This window comes from Mustela lutreola, chromosome 4 (assembly GCF_030435805.1).
Source record: "Mustela lutreola isolate mMusLut2 chromosome 4, mMusLut2.pri, whole genome shotgun sequence".
Taxonomy (NCBI): domain Eukaryota; kingdom Metazoa; phylum Chordata; class Mammalia; order Carnivora; family Mustelidae; genus Mustela; species Mustela lutreola.
In genome coordinates this window covers 185,449,183-185,472,703 of record NC_081293.1, presented here as the reverse complement: position 1 = coordinate 185,472,703, position 23,521 = coordinate 185,449,183, and the positions used below count along the sequence as shown (strand labels likewise).

Below are 23,521 nucleotides of genomic sequence, written 5' to 3'. Positions count from 1 at the left end.
ATGCTTGCAGGTAGAACCATTTTTCACTCTCATTACTCCTTGCTCCACCCCCAGTAGAACTTAGACAGCTTTACATACCCTCAAGCACAGATTCTCTGATTGCTCAGAACCCCCGAATTCTGTTCCATTTCACAGGGGCAAGTCTGGCTTTAAAAATGCTTTAGGACAGATGACTCTCAAAGAACCCAGCCATGCCTTTCTGAATTGCCAGAATTAATACAGCCACAAATTTTACTGCCTCAAATGAAGAAATCAGTTGTTACACTGTTTAATGTTTCCTGAGTCTCATACAGATACACCCATGGTAAGCTAGTTTTTTTCCCATTTAGATCTTTTAGTCTGGGGTCATTATTGAATAGTTTTTGTCACGGGTGTATACTGGGGCTCTGCTGCTTCCACACCAAAACCCCCCTACCCCACCCTGTCCAGTGTAGCTCTCAGTTCTGCTTCTTAATAGCTTTTGTGGTTTTGAGCAAGTTCCTTCACATGTAAGCCTGGTGAGTGTTCTCTCCTGCAGCACGGAGCCAGCACAATAGTTCCCCCCACCCCCCATCCAGAGTTTCACTTTTCACAGTTTCAGTTACCCTCGCTCAGCCACAGTCCAGATTCAGATGATCCTCCTCCTGACTGTCTGCAGAAGGTCAGTAGTCGCCTGGTGCAGTGGCCGTGCGCCAGCGTTCACCCGCTGCATCTCATTATGTAGGCCCCGATCATCTCATACCACCACCTTTCAAATGAGCAACAGGCACCTCTTCCTTTCACTTGAACCGTTAGAGGCCCAGTAGGGTTATTAATTGGCTTAATACCAGACCATGTCTCAGGGAATAGGGAGGCTGGAGGAGAAGGAGACAGGCTGGGGACTAAGTTCCTCATCTGATATGGGCACAATTCAGGGTGCCCCAAAACAGTGACAGTGGGAACATCAAAGATCACAGATCACTCACAGATCACACACAGATCACCAGAACAGAAAATGAAAAAAGCTTGAAATATCTCAAGAATTACCGAAATGCAACACAGAGATGTGAAATGAACTAATGCTATTGGAAAAATGGCACTGAGAGAGACTTGTTTGATCCAGGGTTCCCACAGACCTCCCATTTGTTTTTTAAAAAAAAAAAAAAGTATCTGAAGTGCAATAAAGCAAAAGCACATTAAAATGAGGTATGCCTGTCCTTGCCTCCGAGTAATGTTTTGCATACGTGAGCCTTTCCTTTGTCCTCTCCAGGTTGTGAAAATATGCAGAGAACTGGCTTCTTGTTCTCTTTAACGCCCCAGAATAGGAGTTGACAACCATTTTCTGTAAAAGACCAAATAATAAATATCTTGGGCTTTGCAGGGCACATGGTCTCTGTTACAGCTGCTCAGCTCTGCTGTTGTAGCACAAAAGCAGCCCTAAGCAATTGTGGGGGAGGGGGATGAGATGTCTGTGCTCTGGTAAAATGTTACCAAAACTATGTCTAGCAATGAATGGAAAACTTCATAAATATATGTTGAATAGTCTTGGGAATTGGTTATCTAGAACACTGTTTTTAGCTTGAAAGTGTTCAACAGTTGACATACTATATACATAATTGTATAAGGTTCTTCATTTTCCTGTAGGAGGCACAAAAATACTTAAAGTTAATAAATTCCTGAATCTCGGTCTCACCCTGATGTTTTTAGGAGAAAAGCCATAGGTCATTTTTAACTAAAGATAGCATGGAACACAAAATGTATAGTCAGAAAGCTCTAGTTTCTTTAACTTGCTAACTGACTTTGGGCAAGTTTCTTAACCTCTCTGAGCTTCGAGTTAAATCTCTTATTAAAAAGAGAGAATGGGGCGCCGGCATGACTCTGTTGGTTCCGTGTCTGCCTTTGGCTTAGGTCAATCCAGGGTCCTGGGATCAAGTCCTGCATTAGGCTTCCTGCTTGTAGGGAGTGTGCTTCTCCCTCTGCCCCTCTCCCCCACTCCTGCTCACCCTCTCACTCTCTCTTTCTCTCAAAAATAAGTAAATAAAATCTTCAAAATAAAAAAGAACAGTACCTACTTTATAGGGCTGCTGTGAAGAAAAAATGAGATGATGTATCTGTAGTATTAGATAAAAACTCAAAACTGCTACAAAAAAAAACTAACATTCGGTGCGTTGAGTATTGTATTAGATTCTTTGGGGTACCCAGAAATATTCTTCACTCTATCTCCTGTGTCTTTATGTAAATTAAATGTGCTATTAAATCCTATACCAGTAAATAATATACAATATGTATAAATGTAGATACTTGAATAATTCTTTAATGTTACTGTTTTTAGTAGATTTCAAAATTGAATTGTATAAATTCTATGATAATGGTAATATTTAAGTGTATACTCAAACAACTGAAAGTTCCCAGATTCTGAGCACTTTATCATACTACTGTGGAACTATAAAGAAATGCCCCAAATCATGAGATAAGGGAATTCTTAATGAGCAGTTTCTCAAGACTGTTCTAAAATGTATATGAATTCAAAATACATATTTTGCAGTTAACAGTGATTTGGTATGTATATACATAAGATGGTAGAAAGGTCCATTTCCTTTTAATGTGATGGATATATATGATCACTAAGAGTAAGATTGATGTTACTAATATTCCCTTGCACTGTGACCTACGTATGCATTTTTGTTGAGCAACTGTTACACACCAAGCATCATCCTAGGTGTAAAAAGTACAGAGATGAATATAACAAGACCCCTACCCTCCGGAGCCCAGCCTAATTTGGGGGAGACACGTCTTTGAATATAATTAAAGACTGGTAACTGCCTAAAGAGAAGTAGAGTTCATCTGTAACAAAAACTCCTCCTACAGTGATTTAACCAAGAAAGTAATTCATAACAAGATGTCTGAGGTGTGTAGGCCCAGGCTGGGCAGCTGGATGTGCTGCGTCATCAACATCCCACACTCCCTTCTCCATCTTCCCCAGACCTTATGGTCACAAGAGGACTGCTGAACTTCCAGGCCTTATGTCTGTGTTTTGGGTAGGAACAAGAGGAAAGAGCTAAGAACTCTGTCCTCCTAGGGCTTTATTGAAGAAGGAAAGGCCTCCAAGGGAGAGGCCAAATTTGTGTCAGATGGCCTTCTATAGCTCTGTAGGCATCTGGGGATTCAGTTTCTTTTCAGCCTCTGAAGCAGGGGAGAGCAAAGTCTAGTCTAATAGAAGGAGACAAATACAGAAAACCAGTGCATTAAAGTGTGATTGCTGTGGCAGTAGTTTCTATGTGACATAGTAGGCATTTGAAGGAAGAAGAGGTCAAGTGTGGTCCTGGAGGTCAAGGGCATGATGTTATAAATAAGGGTGCCATTACAACTTCAGGCACCACAATTCATAAAGCACTTGTAATGTAATTCTCATAAAGCAGTTGATACCGGAGCTGAACCTTAGAAACTTGTGTCCAGGAATCTAACAGAATTGTGGGGCCATTCTAAACAGAAGCAACAGTGTTAGAAAAGGCAGAGGGACAAAAAGAGGCCTTGATGCATTAGGGTAAGATAAAAAATTATTCACAGCTACAACATACACTAGAAAGGATTTAGCAAGAAATATGACTAGACAGGTAAATAGCAAATTATGCCTCATTTGCCATAATATTTATCTCTTCTCTTCTGTTAGGATACCTTTAAGGTTTTTTGGTAGGTGGGTAGTATGATGAGACTTGGATTTTAACAGACATCACCCAAATAAGTGTACGGAATCTGAACCGAAATGGTGTAAGAAGTGAAAAAAGAGGGGTGCCTGGGTGGCTCAGTCAAATGTCTGCCTTTGGCTGAGGTCATGATCCCAGAATCCTGGGATCAGGCCTGGCATCCAGCTCCCCTCTTAGCAGGGAGTCTGCTTCTCCCTTTGCCCCTCCCCCCACTTTCTGCTCTCTCTTTGCCTAATAAATATTTTTTAAATGTGAGAAATGATAGGAAATTATTGAATTATGATTTCTATATAAAAATCCTGAACTAAGAAAGTAATGGTAGCAAGGACAGCTGAGAATTGTTAAGAATAGTCTGTTCTAAAGACTTGGTGACTGATTATGTGGAAAGTAACAAAAATTATATGGTGTCTGCACATTTCCTGGAAGATGGTGGTATTCTTTACCATGATAGAGAAAAACTCAAAAATGAACACATCTGTAGGAAAAGATTATGGAGGAAGCACATGTAGAGGTGAGCCAGCTTGAGCCAGACGATGAGAACAATAACATAGGAAAACGGGCCTCTATCCCTAAATGGCCTTATCGGATGGAACCACCCTACCAATCTTAATACTCTTAGCACTAAACTATTTGAGAATAATTTATATTGTTAGAATGCTAGAATGCACATAATTACCGCAAATAATCGACTGCCAATGCAGTCCCTATCAAAATCCAGTGGCATTCTCACAGATACAGAAGAAAAAAATCCCAACTTCATATGTGGAACCACAGAAGATTCCAAATAGCCAAAGCAGTCTTGAGAAAGAAAAACAAATTTGGAGACATCACACCTCATAATTTCAAAACCTATTACAAAGCTTATAGTAATCAAAGCAGTAATGTGTTAGCATAAAAACAGACACACAGGAAATAAATGGGATAGCACAGAGCACCCAGAAATAAACCCACATGTATATGGTCAACTAGTTTACTAAAGAAACCAAGAACATAAGGTCAGAAAATGGCAGTCTCTTCAATAAATGGTATTGGGAAAACTGGAGAGCTGTCTTAACACCTTACATAAAAATCAACTAAAAATGGATTAAAGACCTGAACATAAAACTTGAAAAACCCCAATGTTTTCTTCCTAGAAAATGTTTTCTTCTAGGAAGAAAACATAGGGGTTAAACTCCTTAACATCTATGTTGGCTCTGTTTTTTTTTTAATTTGACACCAAAAGCAAAGGCAAAAAAAAGCAAAACTAAGTAGGTGGGACTACCTCAAACAAAAAGCTTGCTGTACAGCAAAGGAAATAACAAAATGAAAAGACAACCAATGGAATGAGAGAAAAGATTTGCAAATCTAGTATATAAAATATATAAAGAATTACAATATATAAAGAATTACAACTCAATTGAAGAAGAAACACAATCTGATTAAAATATGGGTAGAGGACTTGAACATTTTTCCAAAGACGACACACAGATGGCCAGCAGGTACGGATAAAAGTGCTTCCCCAGTCATCAGGGAAATGCAAATCAGAACCACAATGAAATCTCACTTCTCACCTGTTAGAATGGCTACCATCAAAAAGACAAGATATAACAAATGTTGGCAAGGATAGGAAGAAAAGGGAACCTTGTTGGTGAGAATTTAAATTGGAAAACAGTATGTAGTTTCCTCACAAAAAATTAAAATAACTTCCGTATGACCCAGCAATTCCACTTCTGGGTATTTATCTGAAGAAAATGAGATCACCATCCTGAGAAGATATCTGCAGCCCCCATGTTCACTGTTGCATTTATTGACAGTAGCCAAGACATCCAAACAACCTAAGTGTCCATCAACAAGTGGATAAAGAAAATGTGGTGTATAATATACAATCATGTGTGCATGCACACACACACAGGAATATTATTCAGCCATTAAGGAAATTCCGCCATTTGCAGCAACATTGATGGATCTTCAGGGCATAGTATAATAGTGAAATAAGTCAGAGACCAGTACTGTATAATCACTTATATGCAGAGTCTTTAAACACACACACACAGACTCATAGAGTGAGCTGATTGATGGTTGTCAGAAGTGGGGTGTTGGGAAATGGACAAAATGAATGAAGGTGGTCAGAAGATACACACTTAACAGTTGAAAGAGGGAGTTCTGGGGATGTAATACATACCATGGTGACTGTAAGAGGTAAAAAAGAATCAAAAGTGTTCTTACAGAACAATATAAAAGTTGATCTTGACAAAATAGAAAAGCTTAAGTGAAGAAGTACAGGGAATGATGGGAAAGTAGAGAAAATATCTTATAAAGTAGAGGGATGAGATACTGTCAGAACTGATGGAACAAGAAATAGAAATTTAATAAACTTATAAATTTAAATGCTAGTTATTTAAACCTCTAAAGAAACAAACTGATATTTTAAATATAAGAAATAAGATAGTCTGGGGAAGAAGGTGGTGGTGAGCTAAAGCCTCATCCTGTGGCAGGAATTAAGAAGATAATATCCAAAGTTAATAATGCAAATAAACGAGAGTATTATTTAGAGCTTGTTGAATGAGCAACTCTCCCGGAGCACTGGGGTAAGGCATTGTCTGTCTAGAACCCGGCGTGTATAGCGACACGGCCCATGGCACATGAGCGTGTTGAGAAGTTCCATAGGATTAGCACACAGAGAGGTTAATGGGGGAAGAGACTGGGGAGTTTGACCAGAGTTGGTCTTTAAAGAACTGTTTATGTCAAGTTTGGAGAATTCTCTAGGCCTTAGAACAGAACAGTGGAGATCTGACCAGGAGAGGAGGGTGGGGTACTAGCGGCTGTTGAATGGCTGAACCCTGGTCGGGGCTGCCATGCTGGCTTCTCTGGGAGTTAAAAAGGTTCAGACGTGGTACGGGAACAAACTCACCTCCCGAACACTGGGCACTTTTCTAGGTACTGGGAGCTCATTAGTCAGTAGCACAGAGGAGATGCTCCACTGGAGCTTCATTCTAGTAAAGGCAGCTAAAAACAACAGATAGAAAGCTGTATGTACACATTCTCAGAATTGAAACGCCAAGGTGCAAAGAAGATATTCTAGAATCCACTGTCCAGGTAAAGCTTTGGAGTAGGCCGGAGAGGATTTCCCTAGCATACAGAAGGGAGCCTCCTTTTATAGCCCACAGGACAACCATTTACTGCTCAGTTTTTGTACGTAGAATGTTCGGTGTTACACAGCGTTCTTTCAGAACATGTCTCGAGTAAATGGTTTGTAAGCTCTGAATTGTAGAAATAGACGTGTAGTATATATGCACTCTCCACAAGGTGTTGCAAAGAAATCATTTTGTCACAGTAATACGTCCTTTAGCAAAAGTGATTTTCCCCACATTACACCTAGGGAAACTCTTTTCTAAAGCTTAGCGAATGCATGATAGTGTAAGTGAAAGGCAGTCGTTGCCTGTATTATTGGCAAGTTATGTTTGTAGCTTACAGTTTCTGGTGCCTGAAAAATAATCTGGTATTTTCACCACTTAGTCTACAAACTTGCCAGATGTTTGGGGTTTCTTTTCAGTAGAAGGGACCCCATTAGTATAGAGATTCTTGATTCTTGATCTACACATTAGCCTATGCAGGTGATGGAGTCTCTGCGTTAGGGTGGACTCGTTCAGTATTAATGGCCATTTCCTCTCTTTTCAGGGTGCTGATAAGACCGTGAAAGGTCCAGATGGACTAACTGCCTTTGAAGCCACTGACAACCAGGCAATCAAAGCTCTTCTTCAGTGATGGACGGATGGGCTGACAGCTCTGGAAGAAGGGCTCTCCTGTGGCCTCACACTGCTGCCTGTCTGTCTGTCACTCTCTATCTGCCAGCTTCTTCAGCTAAATACTTTAAGAGGGGTGAGGGGAGAGAGAAATTCATAACAAATCAGACTACCAGAAAAAAACAATGTTTGGGAAGAGAGGAAAAAAACTGTGGTCAGGCTTTTACTCGGATTCCTGATCAAGTCCGCCTCTTTTCCATTTCCAACAAAACATACAGCTTATGCCCAAGGGAGAGCAAAGACAAAACCTACCAGTACCATTTGACCCTTTCAGCTCCCTAGCTAGTTTATTCATGAGATGGTGTCGAGGGTCTGATCCTCCCAAGGCCAGCTCTCCGTGCGGGGTAGCCGTAACTGCGCGAGCAGCGGCGGCTGCTGGGACCTAACTCCGGGTGCTGAGATAAGCAATCAGCTCTAGCCTTCTGCCTTAAGACGCACTCGACTGGGGGCCTCCTGGCGTAGTTAAGAGCGCTGCCCGTGGTCGGCGACCAAATCTTCCCTCAGCGACTTTCATCTTTACGTGGGAGCTCAGTTAAGGTGAGGGGGCACACTCCTAAATTGCCGGATGACTCAACTTTGGATTTCCTCTCCCCTTTCACATGGATTTCATGTATCTTTAGATAAAACTGACTAGTTTTATTTATAAAATCTTAAATTTTGGAAGCCTAAAGGAGAAATCATTCCAGTGTGCATATTTTTTTCTCCTCTAGATTCAGACGTTTATATAACATTGAAACACTTTCAACCTCCTGCTGGTAGTAAAAGGGGATTTAAACTTAGAATCATAGCCATAGCCTGTTAGTGTCCTATAGAGAATGGTTGTCTTAGTACCTCTGAATTTTCTTTATTTGCTCTTTGAATGGATTGGCCTCAGTTATGTTTGGAGAATCAAGGAACATTCTTTGGAAATCCTCTCTCAGACCCTCCTTGGATGCTGATTACTGCACCAAAGCTGTCACTGGGGTGAGATTTACGATCTGGACAAACTGAGCCCTGTCCCTTCAAAAGTTCGCTCATTACCAGGTTTCCCCAACTTGTCAGTAGGCTTCTGCTGAACACATGCCAGCCTGCCTGCATAACAGATCTTTTGTTTCTTTACTAAACCATGCATCACATTTAATGTGACCCCTTCAAAACGTATTCTGTGTTCTTAAAAATACAGGGCCCTTCAATGGGTGTTCTGACCTGCAGGAAATATTCGGACACATGTTCACATGTTCATTTCGTGAGCAGTACAACGAATTAAAACATATACCCTTAAATTTGCTATCTTGCATTTAAAATATTGACTCCTTTGACTTGCCATCCATAAAAGCTTACTAAAAATGTTAGGGTTTTTCCTCAGCCAAATCATGCAATAATTGAATGTACCTCAAATTTTTAAAGGGGGGGGGGTTGGGTTAGGGGCTTGTATTCAGATTATGGATAACAAAGAATTATGATTTTGTAAGGCAATGTAGCATTCTAAAGCAGGGTTAAACTAGTATCAAGAGTAGCCAGCTAATAACAAATTTGAGTGATTGGTTGCTGATCGGTTGTTAGGGTGGGTGTGTGTGTGTGTGTGCATGTGTATTTTTCCCCATGAAACTTTTTTTTTTTTTTTTTAAATCTTGTGGCTTTTTGCTTACAGCTAGCCTAACCCTGTAATTTTCCTGCATCCAAGAAAACAATCATAAAATAGAGGTTTAAATACTTCGATATATTTGGCTAATTCTGCTGTCTTAATACAGCTTATTAGAGTTGGATTGGAAGTCTGCAAACAGACTTCATTACACGACTGAATGGAAGCAGAGCTATCCTCACGAAGACGGAGGGCATTTTATCAGTCTGTATTTTGGGAGCAACAAGGTGTTTCAATACCCTCGTTTTCACCTTTTGGCATAATGCTGTTGACAAGGCGTGGGTTTTACCCGCTCTGGTTGTTACCTTTCCTTTCTAACCAGTGTGTTGCAGTTGGCCGTTGCAGAGAGTGCACTGTGTCCTGTCATTCCTAAACCTGGTCTGCTTTCCTCAGTCACCCGGCATAGAAAGCACGTGGTTCTTTGTACAGTTCATCCTGCTGTTCGTGTCGCAGTAGAGGCTCCTTCGCCTTCCCTCTTCTTTCTCAGCCATCTTGTAGGCCCCGTAACCCTGGGGCGACTGCTTGAGAAAATCACGTAAACATAGAATAGACTGGCCAATGTGGTTTACACTTTTTTTTAACTAGGTTATTTATAATGTATTTCTGAACCACTTGGCAGAGAAATTCACAACACTTAATGTTCATTTTTTGAGTAAAGGAAGCTAAAAACAGGTCTGCTTTTTGGTACTACATGCATTAGTGAAAGGTTAAGTAAGTTTTGTTCTCCGCTGAATATTTAACATCTCAGAAGAAATCTTGCATGTTCTGTAGTTTTTGTATTAAGTCAGTCATTTTGTATGCACTATATCAAGTAAAATCAGGTGGTTTACCTGTTTACATTAGTATCCTAACAAACTCCCCCCCCACCCTTGCAGCTTCATTCTGGTATCGAAGTAGACTTAGAGTTCAAACACAGCACCCGACGATACCCAAGTCACCCTCTATGCAGAACTCACCTTCTACACCCGGCAGGGCACAAAGGAGAGGTAGGCGGGTACAGTGTGTGCAAGCTGCAAGTAAGGCCCTTCACTCACTGATTTCTTTCCCCCCAAATAATGGATCTTAAATCTAGATGTACCAACTTTTTTTTTTTCCCCTAAAACTTCAACTGAGCTGCTCTTTACTTCCTTGCAATATTGTGTACTCGGTTGTGTATAGAAGAAGCTGGTGAGAGTGCCCTCCTACCTAAGCAATTGCAGTGTTTTGCATGCAAAATTTTAAGAATTTAAATCGTCCTGACTCTATTTCGTAAATGGAGAAACAATCATATCTTTCTAAGCAGTACTGAAGGAAGACTAGTGCTTTGTGCATTTTGATATATTTGAGTTCTTTTTTCCCATCATGTAATACTTTTGACGCAGTTGGGTTTCTCATATGATCCTAGTTCATGTACATCCGAATGCTAAATAATACCGTGTTTCAGTTTTGTGTTGCAAGAACAAATGGAATAAACTTGAATTGTGCTACAAGGAACGAGTCGGCAGCTTTTCCTCCCTCGGCTCCTGCGGCCTTCCTTTCCAAGCCCACCTCTCACAGCTCAACCCAGCCTCTGATTGACTCCGACTCTGGTCATCCATATTCCCCCTCGTAACCCCCAATGCTAGAAAAAAGTGGAAAGAAATAAGACAGGAAAGATTTAATTGAAATAAACTGCTCTTCCGTATCTGGAAGCTTTGGTCTTGTATTAGTCTCCCAACGCAGACTGGCTCACTTACAAAATGTTCGGCAATCCTGACTTTCTAAAAGCAAGGGCTAGCCAGCATGTCCTCGAGCATCCGGGCCAGGGTCATGGGCAGCCACTCAGATCTTTCCTATGCTCACTGAGGTTGCCGCACATCCCAGGGTTCACGTTTGCCAGACCTACTTGACCATGAGCATGCTCTTAGCATGTACTCCTCGGAACAAATGTTCTGATTTAACATTAAATCACTTTGAACCTCAAAATCTGAGCAAGATTATATTCAGCTGGATTCTGTTGTAATCTTGTCAACAACCTAAGACGACCGTGTATTTTTCTTTTGAAATGGCCAATGAATAATAACAATATGTGCAGGTGCTCAAAGGCAGAAAAAGCCATCTTCCAGGACCTTCCTATTGCCAACCAAGGTGTAAGCATGGGGCACCATGTAGGGTAGATGTGAGCATTCACAGATTTTTTGATCAATGAAACCTTAGGAATCAGGGGTGCCTGGATGGCTTACTTGGGTAAGTGTCTGACTCTTGGTTTCAGCTCAGGTCGTGATCTCAGGGGCCTGGGATCCAGCCCACAGCCAGCTCCTCACTCATTGGGGAGTCAGCTTGAGATTCTCGCCCTCTCCCTCTGCCCCTTGCCCCTACTGCACACACTGTAAAATAAATGTTCAAAAAAAGAAGTGGGGTCCATCTAAGTGTTTAAATCTAGTTAAATATGTGTAAAAGGGAACAGGGCATCTTCTGTAATCACTGAAGAACAGACCAGTATTAGTCAAGGAAGGCATTACATCTAGACGAAAAGCACTTAAGAGTTACTGTGAAAACCTGCAGTTAGACACCAGCAACCACAGGACTGCGATGCAACAGAGTAGATGAGATGGTTAGAGGATTTTTTTTCTCCTTCTGTGAGATCAGGGGTTCCTAAAATGTCCCTGGCCTAGCCACGTCACTGCCACCTGAGGACTTGATTGAGGTGCCCAGTCCAGGCCAACCGAATTGCAACGTGTGCTGAGCCCATCAGTCCACAGTGTAACTAACCCTCTGGGACATTCTGATGCACACTCGAGTTTGAGGACTACTGTGAGAGACCATTAGAGTCTAAAAACCTGCAAATGGGACGTCATCGAGGTTGGCTTCCTAGAGATGAAGTAAAGGGAAGCCTCTAACACGGGAGCGTCAGCAAAACTGAACCCCCAAGAAAATCTCAAGATGAGCCTCAAAGTTAGGCGCTGGGCAAAAGAAGCGAAGGGAAGATGTAACAGCTGGCCCAAAGAGACCATGCTTGTGAGAATGACCCTTTGTTATTAGGGGGTTTTCCCTGCAGGATGTCCTGTCACATGCTGTGGGTAGTATTTCCGCAGGAGCCCAGGGTTAGGGTCCCCATGGCCAAGTTGCTTGAGCCTTTCCCAAGTCCTTCCTTGAATCCCACAGAGAGGCGAGGAATTTGGGAAGAGAGGACACGCGTCTCCTTATCTTGTGCCTGACTCATTGCAGGTCACGGGGATTGCTCCAGTCACTTCCCCCGTTCCCTGCTGGTTTCTGCCTGTCCATCCTACAGCAGGAGATAGCCACACTGGGAGGCCAGTTCCTGCTGTCCCCACTCCCCCCCCATTCCCCGTGCTGGTGTTAGTGCTGTGAATGTGGATCCTTCTCTGCGGTGGGACCACCATGGGCTCAGAAACCGCCACCTGCCTGTCACCTCACCGTGCTCTGTTTAGGATCAACTCTTCTGCCCAGATACTAGCCCGATCATCACACATCAGCCATAGGTTACTTCCCTGCAAGGCTCTTATTTCATTGAAATAATAACTAACTGCCTGAGAATAAAATACGTCAGCAGCTTTTATAGTACCTGCCCCTTGGTGGACATTCACCATATTTGTTCTGAACTTCTCATGTGAAATCACTACACAGTCCAATAGGACAGAAGCGTTGTTTTCAGTAAATCAGGACTAAAGGATCGCGGTTACGACCATGGGACTATACCTAACTGTCACTGTACGCAAACGGCCCTGTAGCATCGTAAGTACTACTGGGACCACAAACCCCAATCAATGAAGTAAAGACAAATATCATAGTCACAATGTCACATGGAGGAGTGCTGACCGTGGGGTCACATGCAGGCCACCGAGCCATTGTGGCATATACCGAACACAGCTCTCAATAGAGCAGCAAAACAAAGCACATTCCGGCCACCCTGGCAACTTCTGAGCCTTCAGCAGCTGCCGCAGCAGGGATGGCCTTATTTACAGAGTTGGGATAGAACGACGGGTCACATGTCTAGCGACCTCCGCAGTCACACCTCTTAGGACACAAAGGAAAATAATGCATCGACAATTCCTGATCACTGGGTGCTGGTTTTGAGGATACTACTAGATCACTAGAATCTTTTTTTTTAAAGCCGCGATATCTTCCTAAGCTCTTAGTAACAAATCTGACGATGTATTACGTAGCTGTAGGTCCCTGGCTGACCTCTAATACTGTTCCATCTCCGGGGGTTGGCTACCAAGTCACTCTGTGTACTCAGAGCAAGGCTACCTTTACCATTGAATTTTTTAATTAACATTTATTGGGTGCAAGTTAGGAGCTAAGCATTGTGCCGAGGACTTTTTACCACAGGACCTTATCCAATATTCACAATCATCGTTTTGAAAAGGGAGATGAAGAAATGTTCAAGAATTTGCTCACAGCCAGTCAGTAGCTCAGAGCAGTAAAAGTTAATTCTGATCTGAGTGTTCCAACTCCTTCAAATTAAGTGGAAGTAAAAGGTGTTCTCACCCAGATACCCAAAACCAACGCTCAGACCTACTGCCTTGGCAGAACCCTGCCCTGATCCATGGAGGACACTGTGTGGCACTGGCGCAGTCATTCTCAACAGTGGGTGTCCAGAACTAACTTCACATGACCGAAGCATTGCCCTATCCCCCAGCCCTGGGCACCTGCCATTCTGCTCTCTGCTCCTGGGACTCTACTTGAGTTTCCACATATGAGTGAGGCTGTGCAGTATTTGTCCTTTGTCTGGCTAAATTCACTTAGCAGGATGCTCTAAAGGCCTAGTGATGTTGTTGCATATGGCACGATTACCTATTCCAAGGCTGAATAATAGGACATCATAGGTCTATAACCACATTTTCTTTATCTGAGCATCGACATTTAAGAGGTTTCCCTATGCTGGCTCCTGGGAATAACACTGAAGTGAACACAGTAATGCAGACAGACCTCTTTAAGATCTAGATCTCAACTCCTTTGGATATACACCCAGAAATAGGATCGCCAGTGTCCCAAGCCCACCTTAGAGGCGTACATTGTCTTTCCACAAGCTCAGCTTTATTCAATCATAAAGGTTGACTATAATTATCAAACAGGTTCAGGGTTCTAAACTCAATGACCTACAACTTGGCTTCATACATGTCACACAAAGCACAATACAAAGTCACACAACAAAGAAGACAACGAGGTATAAGAAGTGAAAGCAGCAAACTCCCAAGTCCGTCCACGAGCGGGCAGCTGAGAGGAGAACTCGGTCCAGTCCAGGTCAGCTCTCCGCACTGACGGCTAATTCCGTCCAACAGTGGAGAACCTTTCTTTTTTTTTCTTTTTTCTTTTTTTTTTTTTTTTTTAAGATTTTGTTTATTTGACAGAGATCACAAGTAGGCAGAGAGGCAGGCAGAGACAAAGGGGAAAGCAGGCTCCTTGCTGAGCAGAGAGCCTGATGCGGGGCTGATCCCAGGACCCAGGGATCATGACCTGAGCCGAAGGCAGAGGCTTTAACCCACTGAGCCACTCAGGTGCCCCTGGAGGACCTTTCTTTAGGTCCTGGGCAGAGCCCTAAGCAGCAGCTGCCTTTTCAGTGTGGTCAGATATGGGAGAGTCCCAAGTTGAGAGTCTGACAGTCTGACAATATGTTACTTTGGCTGCAAAAGTCATCCCTTTTTAAAGGAGTTTAATCAGTCTTGGGCCCTCTGGTTCTCTCGATTACCAGCTCTCAGTTCTTCTAAGCTATCTTGGCTTGGATGCCTATACCAGTTCTGGCAGCCATCAGCCCCTGCAGGTTTCGGGGAAACCTGGTCTTAGCTGCTCTGCCCCTGGCCGCTTCCATCACTGCTTGACAAGAATCACTGCCTAACATGAATGACTCCATCTTGCTCTCTCCAGATGGATTAAACATTAACTCTAGTTTTGGTGTTTTGAGAAACCTCCCCATTGTTTTCCATAGTGGCCACACTAATTTACATCCCCACCAATAACTTGGACAACACAAGCTCCCTTTTCTCCACTTCCTTGCCAACACTTCTCCATTGTTGTTGGTTTTTTGTTTTTTGTTTTTTGTTTTTTAAATAAGAGCCAACCTAACATATAGGAGGCAATAATTCATTGTGGTTCAGATTTGCATTTCCCTGAGAATTAGTGATATCGAACATGTTTCCATATCCCTGATGGCTATTGGTAGGTCTTCTTGGAAAGGAAGGTCTTTTGGGCTGTTGAGTTATAGTTCATTATATGTTTTGGATATTAACTCCTTATCAGATAAATGGTCTGCATATATTTTCTCCCATTCCATAGGTTGCCTTTTCATTTTGTTGACAACTACCTTTGCTGTGCAGAAACTTTTTAGTTTGATGTGATCCCACTTTACTTTAGCTTATGTCTGCACTTTTGGTGTCCAATCCAATATCAGCAGCTTTTCCCTGTTTTTGTCTATGGGTTTTATTGTTTCAGGGTTTATATTTAAGTCTTTAATCCATTTTGAATCAATTTTTCAATAACAGTCTAATTTCATTATTTTTCATGTGGATCTCCAATTTTCCCAATACCTTTTAACAAAGAGATGTTTTTCCCCATTGAGTATTCTTGGCCCCTTTGTCAATATTAATTGACTGTATATGTGAGGCTCTATTCTGTTCCACCAGTCTGTATGTTACTATACCAATACCATATTGGTGATTGCTATAGCTTTGCAATATCTCTTAAAATCAACGAGTATGATACCTCCAGCTTTGTTTTTCTTACTCAAAACTGTTTTGGCTGTACAGGGTCTTTGGTGGCTCCCCGTCATTTTTAGGAGTGTTTTCTTATTTCTACAAAAAGACCACTGGGGTTTTATTAAGCATTGCATTGAGTCTATGTACCACTTTGAGAAACATGGTCCCCATTTTAACAATAGTAATTCTTCTAATCCATGAACATGAGAGGTCCTTCCACTTGTGCTATTTTTTTCTGTCAGTTTCTTATATTTTTCAGTAGACAACTCTGTCACCTCCTTGGTTAAGTATCATCTTCCTTTGATACTGTTGTAAATGGATTTGTTTTCAATTTTCTCTTTGCAGAGTTGTTAGAAATGTAACTGATTTTTGTATCCAAGGACGTACTGAGTTTTAGGTCTAACAAGTTCTTATAACTATACTGGAGTTTTAGGTCTAACAAGTTCTTATAACTATACCGCAACACTATGAACCTGGAAACAGTCCTATACCTATGCTTATCAAAAAAAATTACCATTTAAGGGCGCCTGGGTGGCTCAGTGGGTTAGGCCGCTGCCCTCGGCTCAGGTCATGATCTCAGGGTCCTGGGATCGAGTCCCGCGTGGGACTCTCTGCTCAGCAGGGAGCCTGCTTCCTCCTCTCTCTCTCTCTCTCTGCCTGCCTCTCTGCCTACTTGTGATCTCTGTCAAATAAATAAGCAAAATCTTTAAAAAAAATTACCATTTAAGGGAGTTAGGGTTTCAGGATATTTTGATGTTTCAGCATTTTAAGTGAGCATTTACTATGATCTGGGCACCATTCTAAGTAATTTCGTGGACCACAATGTTTACTCTTCCTAAAAACCCTATGAAGTAGGACTATCATCATCCCTGTTGTCAGATGAGAAAACTAAAGCTCAGAGACGTTAAGTAACTTGACTATGGTCCCACAGCCAGTGAGTGTTAGAGCAGGGCTTCAACTCAGGCAGTCTGACTGAGTTGCCTCTGAACCAAATCATGACATTTTAGTCAATTAACACAGTTCTTTAAAAGATACATAGAAAACAGTTTATGGATTTAGGATTTTAAACAATCAGGTAGAAAATATTATGTAACATGCATTCGTCAAGGACTTTGCATGATGAAATCAAATTCTACAAAGATGACATTTAATTTTCAAGTTTGAGAAGCAGCGATATTTGAGTGTAACATACATGCAAATACATATTGAGTATAACATACATTTTAGGGGGGGCAGTCTAAGAGATTAGGATTCAGAACAAGAGTCAGCAACCTACAGTCCATAGGCAAACCTAGCCTACCACCTGCTTTTGTAAATAAAGTTTTCTTGGAGCGCAGCCATTCCTGTTCATTTGCTTACCACATATGGCTGCCTCCACCCTTCAAGGGCGGGGCAAGCAGCTGTGGAGCCTATATGGCTGACAAAGCCTAAAATATTTACTATATGGTCCTTCATGGAAAATATTTGCCAATGCCGGTCATAGAGGTTTAGGTGTGCTAGACTGAGAAACACCCGCGGTGAAAACACCTTTAGGACCTAGTTCTAGAGTGATTAGCAGAATCAGGAGAGAATGTTATGGGTTTGTTGAAGCAAATGAAAAGCCGAGCCCATCAGTAAGGCACCTCTTTACAGCTGTGGGGAGACGGTTACGGTAACCATGCCCAGTGACTCGTGCCTCTCAGTATGGGTGCTCTCGGGTAACCCCTCTCTGCATGGGGTCTTGAGCTTGGCCATGTGACTTGCTGGGGCCAAATGGGCCAAATGTGAAACCAACAGAAGTTAAACATGTACTTCCTCATCGGGGTTTGGATCTCAGCAGGAGGAAGATGAACTCTTCAGGAGAGGCCACTTGGAGAACAGATGCATCCCAGCCTGCAGGCCCAGCTAACCGCCGCCCGTGACTGAGGCCATCTGGGCCGCCACCTCCAGACTTAGGAGTGACACCAGGTGAGACCAGCAAAAGCCCACTAGCTAAACCCAGTCCAAGCTGCAGAACTGTGAACAAACAGTGGTGGTTTTAACCCATTAGGTTCTGGGTGTTGTTGAGTTTTTTGGTTTGTTTGGTTTTTGGTTTTTTGTTTTTTTTAATGCAGAGTACAGGCGGGCAACAATACCCTAGCTGAAGGGCATCAGGAACCAGTGGCGTTGCCTAGGGATGAGAAATTACGTCTGAAAATCAAAGGGAAAGTGATCACACACACACACACACACACACACACACACACGAAATACCAAATGCCATTAAGGACCCAGGATTGCCTTTTCTTTCAAACTCCTGAAAGGAGGGAGAATAGATTAAAAGACAAAAATCTTTGCCTTTTTAGGGAAGGTCAGATGCTGTAAATAATAAACTCTCCTCTTTCTAGAGAATCGTTATTCCCTTCTGTCTTCGGAGACAGAAAAGGAATCGCTCCCAACCCTGCAGGGCTTTCTTTTTGCCTCTTGGAGAACTCAAAGGCTGGTGGGGATTTACACGTATGAGCCAGATCCCTGAGCCAAATTAGGCAGGCAAGGCGGAGAAGCAAGCTGTGGTTTAAGTAGTGTGTGGGGAAGGGGCGCCAGGCGGGCTGGGGGAGGCTGGAAAGACAGGGCAGCGCAGAACAAAGGGGAGCCACAAGGGCGAAGACCCTCACCAGAGATTCCCGGGCAAACTGCAGGGAGAGCCAGCCCTGGCTTCCAGCCCCAGATGAAGGCCAGGAGGGCCCTCAGTGCTGGCCAGCAGGGGTGGGGGTGGCGGGCTCCCGCCTGCACCCGGGGCAGGAGCCTCTCACACTTCAGACCAAGACCTGGGAAATCCTGCGAAAGCAGCCCTCCCGAGATCCATGCCAGCCTCGAGCCCAAAAACTGCCTTGGAGAGCTCTAGAAGCTCAAGAGTGCCTCTGACAAGGAGACAAGGGAGGGGAAGGTTGCAGGTCTGAAGGAGGAGGGACAAGGTCACGTGGGATGTAACTAACACAGGAGACAAAACGTCCACTACAAAAGCAACTGGGGCCATTTCAGCTCAGAATGAAATTCATGAAGGGAGGTAGTGAGGCTCGTTCTCCAAACTGTGAGCTCATTCATTCAGTCAACGTGTATTTATAGCCTCAAGGTGCGCGGCACTGTTGTGGGTCCTGCAGACAGGACAGGACTCCTGCCCAACTAGGGCTTACAGCCCGTGAGGGGAGAAAAACCAAACAGTAACAAGAACGGGAAGTCTAGGGGTGACTGGGTGGCTCAGTCGATGGGTGTTTGCCTTCGGCTCAGGTCATAATCCCAGGGTCCGGGGATCGAGCCCCACATCGGGCTCTCTGCTGGGTGGGAAGCCTGCTTCTCCCTCTCCTACTCCCCCTGCTTGTGTTCCCTCTATCCCTGTGTCTTTCTCTGTCAAATAAATAAATAAAATCTTTTTTAAAATAAATAAATAAATAATAACGCAAAGTCTACTCCTAAAGATCATGACATGTCCTGATGGGTGCCGGAAGGAAAGAAGCAAGCTGGCTGAGAGAATATATGGGGTGTGGGGGAGATCGGGAGGGGGCCTCCTTGTTCCTGGGGGGCAAGCACCTGTGTCGTGCTCAGGTGTGTGTCCCTCCCAGTGTTTGTGCATTTGAATGAAATGTTTTGGCTTCAGGTCAGCAAAGCTCCACGCGGTTAGACTTCTCCCACTTTTCACTCTATGGTCTTGTGTGACGCTGATGCAGGCTAAGACATGGTGGGGGAGGGGCACCAGCAGCATGGTGACCAGAGTAGATGCTGAGCAGGCCCTCCAGGGGACTCACCGGGTTCCCTGCTAAGGACTCAGCAGGTAGGGACAGGGAACAATTCTCCAGTGCCATTTCTGCATAGGAACATTCCCTACCCTAGAGCCAGCAGTATGGTCCCCATACACTGAAGGGTTCTGCTCCAGAGTGCCCTAGATCATCCTAATGGGACCACTCAGGAGAAAGAGCCCAGCTTTCTCTGTAGGGAGCTAATAATGCTGGCCATTTCTGGGGGAGGACGACCAGGCTTTGCTCGCTTTACAAAGCAGGAACATGGTCCCTAGGCTTTATCACCCCGAGGACAAAGGGGTTTATTACCCCGAGGAGGACTGGGGTTTCTAACATCTGCTCCTCACATGAAGCAGAGAAGCCCTGGAGATTTGCTTTTCATCTTTTTCTTACTCTCCCCTTTGTCCTGAGTGTACCATTACATAACAGCACTATAGATCATCTCTGTTCAGTAGCTACGAGTTTAAATCTTGTTTCATGTCATTATTAGCAATTCTTTTCATAATGAGAGCAATGCATAAAAACCCCAATTGAGACCTGGACATCAGACACCTAGTTGCCACAAGTAAATGAACTGTTTGCTCCAAACATTTCACCGTGGTTTGATGGCACGGGGTGGGGCGGGGGGGGGGGGGCTCCCTCTCTGAGGATAACCAGACTCAACACAAATGTTTTGGTTGTGTGACCCTGTGGATTATCTTTTTAAAGTTTAAACTCCCTCATTTCAGAATATGCAAAGGGTAGGACTTTAAAGGGCATCTTCCTGATCAAATCTAATACCTCTGGCCCAGAACTTTCATTTGATTAAATTTCACTTCTTGAGATACTGACTCGTGAGTGTCAAATACATGATTTAATATGCTTGCTAAATTATGGAGTGTTGAACAAAGGGAAAGGATTTTTTTTTTCTCTTGCCACCGTTATTTATTTGGGTTAAAGATTGCCTTCTGCTTCCTGGCATATGTTAAGAAATAATTATGTGAGAGTTGTGTCACATCATGAATCAACCTGACCGTCTTTTCCGCCAAAACTTGCACCTCTACTTTTGGCGTCCCTCTCTTTGAAGTTGTCCTCTCTTTGCTAAGAAGAAATAGATGCTTTCATAAGCCTGTGGGCTAATTATGTCAAGGGGAAGGTGAGGAAGCAGGTTCCTAATATAGGTTCAGGGGCTGCACAAGGTTGAACTTAAGCTGACCACGGGAGAGTAGCACTTCCTTTTTTCTCATTGCGTTTTGTTCTGCCTGCACTGAGAGACAGTCGTTCTGAGCCTTCAGGTAAACTTGTACTCTAGATGAATTTGTCCAAGTTTCTTGTGCCCATATTTGCCTGAGCTGAAATTGTTTCCCAGGATCCAGAAACACTTCTGACACTAACCACCAATCTCTTGTATCCGTAAGTCAGTCCATCCAATGAAAATTGAATTAAAGAGTCCTTGCTGCTCCCTCTGCTTCCTCCCCAATGCTTAACTGTCTAATAAGATTCAATTAAGACCACTCGGGCCTCCCCCAACCAACACAGCAGCACAGGAGAGCCAAATGTAAACCAGGTTGACTAATGGAGTCAAAAACACCAATGGGTAATCAGGCCAGAAGAAAAGCATGGAGAACACAGAGATAGCACCAATATTGCAACACAAAGTGGTTATGAAATGATTCAAGATATTTAAAGACAGACATTGTTCTAAGAAAGCAGTAGTTCTGGGTATTAGATCAGAAAACATCCTGCTTCCAGTCCTAACTGGGAGGCTTCCAGAAGTATGGTGGCATGAACAAGATACTGTGGAATTAAGAGTTTTAGCCCAGCTTGGTGCAGTCCTTCTGCATCCTGACTCCTTAAGCAGATTTATCTCCTACTTGAGAATTATCCCAAAAGCCCAGCACGCCATCAACACAAGGGGCCTCGGATTCCTTTATTACCACGGGGCTCTCGATGGTATTGGAGACAGGAGTTGCACACAACCAGAATTCCCAACACAGATGCTCAACATCAGAACAAGAACAAAAGCGGGTCAGGGGTACAGGCAGTCAAGTCAAGGGTGCCAGGAGCGCCCCCCACCCACCGCCCATCCCTGCCCCCGCGAGGAAAGGCCTCCCAGATCCACACCTTTCCTGAAACTCCATTCAGACCCTGAGTCCTTCTCTCCGACTACCTTCTGCACCCAAAACTAAACCCACCATCTGCACTGCCCACCCACCTCCGCAAAGAAAACATTTCTTTCCTTCCAAATATAAAGTGCATTACAATCGATTAATTGAACATAGGCCACAACACCATTCTTTCAATCATGGAGATTTGAAACCCAGTCAGACTTGCTGGGTTACACACTGTTTCATCCTCTCCTGCTGTCCTTTCTTCTATTAAAAGCCTCCTTGGCCAAGCTGGACCCTCCATTCACACGACTCTCCCCCCCCCCCCCCCGTTACGGATCGAATCATGTCCCCAAAGAGGTATCTCAAAGTGCTAACCCCCCAGTACCTTAGAATGTGACTTTCTTTGGAAATAGGACTGCAGATGCCAGTAGTTCAGAGGAGGTCATACTGGAGTAAAAATGGGCCCTTGATGTCACATACCCGGTGTCCTTAGAATGTGAGGACAGAGGCAGAGATCAGAGTGACACAACACCAAGCCACAAAGTGCCAAGGACAGATGGCCACCAACTGAGGCTCAGAAGAGGCAAGGAGGGTTCCACCCAGAGTCTCAGAGAGCACATGGCCCCACGGACACCTCTGTGGCTGACCTCCATCTCCAGAGCCCTGAGACAATGAATGTCCATTAAGGGATCCAGTGGGTGGTACTTTGTTAGCCCTTAGAAACAAACACAACCACCTTCCCTTCTAGGAACCTCCCATGGATTCCTGTTTCCTCATCATCTCAAAGTTCTACTCTTTGGCCAGCTCCTGAGGCCTGCACCTGCCCAGCCCATCCTCCCTTTACAAACATACCTACACCATTTCTTTGTGACTTCTCTGAATTACAACCTACATCGACCTCTCCCATCTTCAATGTCCTACTACTCCTGTTTCCACTAAAATCTTCTTCCCCTCCACCAACTGTCTTGATTTCTGCCTTCCCTATCAGTCCACAGCCCCTTGAGAAATGGGCTAGGACTTACTTTCTTTTGCATCTCCCCTGAGCACCCAAATACATCAGAACTCATGGCAGATGAACAGATCTAGTCACCTTGACACAGGCTTTATCCTTGACCTGGAACATCAGGCAGCCCGTAGGCTACAGGCCAGGGACTGCAGTTTTGCTTTTTGTGTCCCCAGTGCCTAGCCCAGTGTCTGACATTTCGTAGACTTTCAGTAATTGTTTATTCCGGGTCCGTCCCAGGTAGACCAGCATTCTGCTTCTTTTAAAGGACTCACTAATTAAATAGCTTGAAGTTCTTCAGACAAAAGTAGCTGGACAGGGAGGAAATGCCATTCTCTTTCTCTGGTAACCCCACTAATAGGTCATTAAAAGGGCCCCAGCTTGGAGCCCCAGGAAGCCTCATTAGTCCCCACGACCCATCAGGGAAGGCAGCCTTCCTCCCAATTATCAGGCTTCCTGTTTATTAATACATGACAAGCCTTGTCCTTCAGTCCATTGTTACCTGTGTTTCCAGAACTCTTTGAAAGCATAAATAAATGATAGCTGGCGGGTCTCCTTTCCCCAGGATGTTGTCAGTGTTGAGAATCCTGACAGTTTTCCAAGACATCATTTGCCACTACAAATGCCAAGTGCTCCTGTCCTCTCCTATTTATAGAGATGCTTGATAATCTAAGGAGCCAACTCCTTCCAACAGAGACAGACCAATGCTGTCATAAGTCTGCAGGTCACAGAGCCGTGCACCTGGCTTTTCAGAGAGCCCAAGGCCTGGCAGTGGAGAACCCGTCTGCTCAGCAGGCCAGCCATTCAGATCCCCAAGATGCCAGACCCAGAGAGCCTGCAGGGGCCACAGGGTGACTCTGGGAAGGGCAGAGCTCCAAGGAAGGTTATTGTTGTTCCAACTCTGTCATTGCCCCCTTTCCACCAACCTCATCTCTGA

At 43.8% G+C, this 23,521-nt stretch overlaps 1 protein-coding gene across 1 annotated transcript in view; it reads left to right on the top strand.

The window, feature by feature from the left end:
- The window catches only part of MTPN (myotrophin), a 54,242-nt gene extending 45,195 nt beyond the window's left edge, over positions 1-9,047 (top strand). Inside the window, exon 4 of the mRNA XM_059171945.1 lies at positions 7,320-9,047. Within this exon, the coding sequence (XP_059027928.1) occupies positions 7,320-7,406 (87 nt within the window). The 3' untranslated portion in view covers positions 7,407-9,047. The remainder of the gene's footprint in view (positions 1-7,319) is intronic.
- Positions 9,048-23,521: the final 14,474 nt, after the last annotated feature.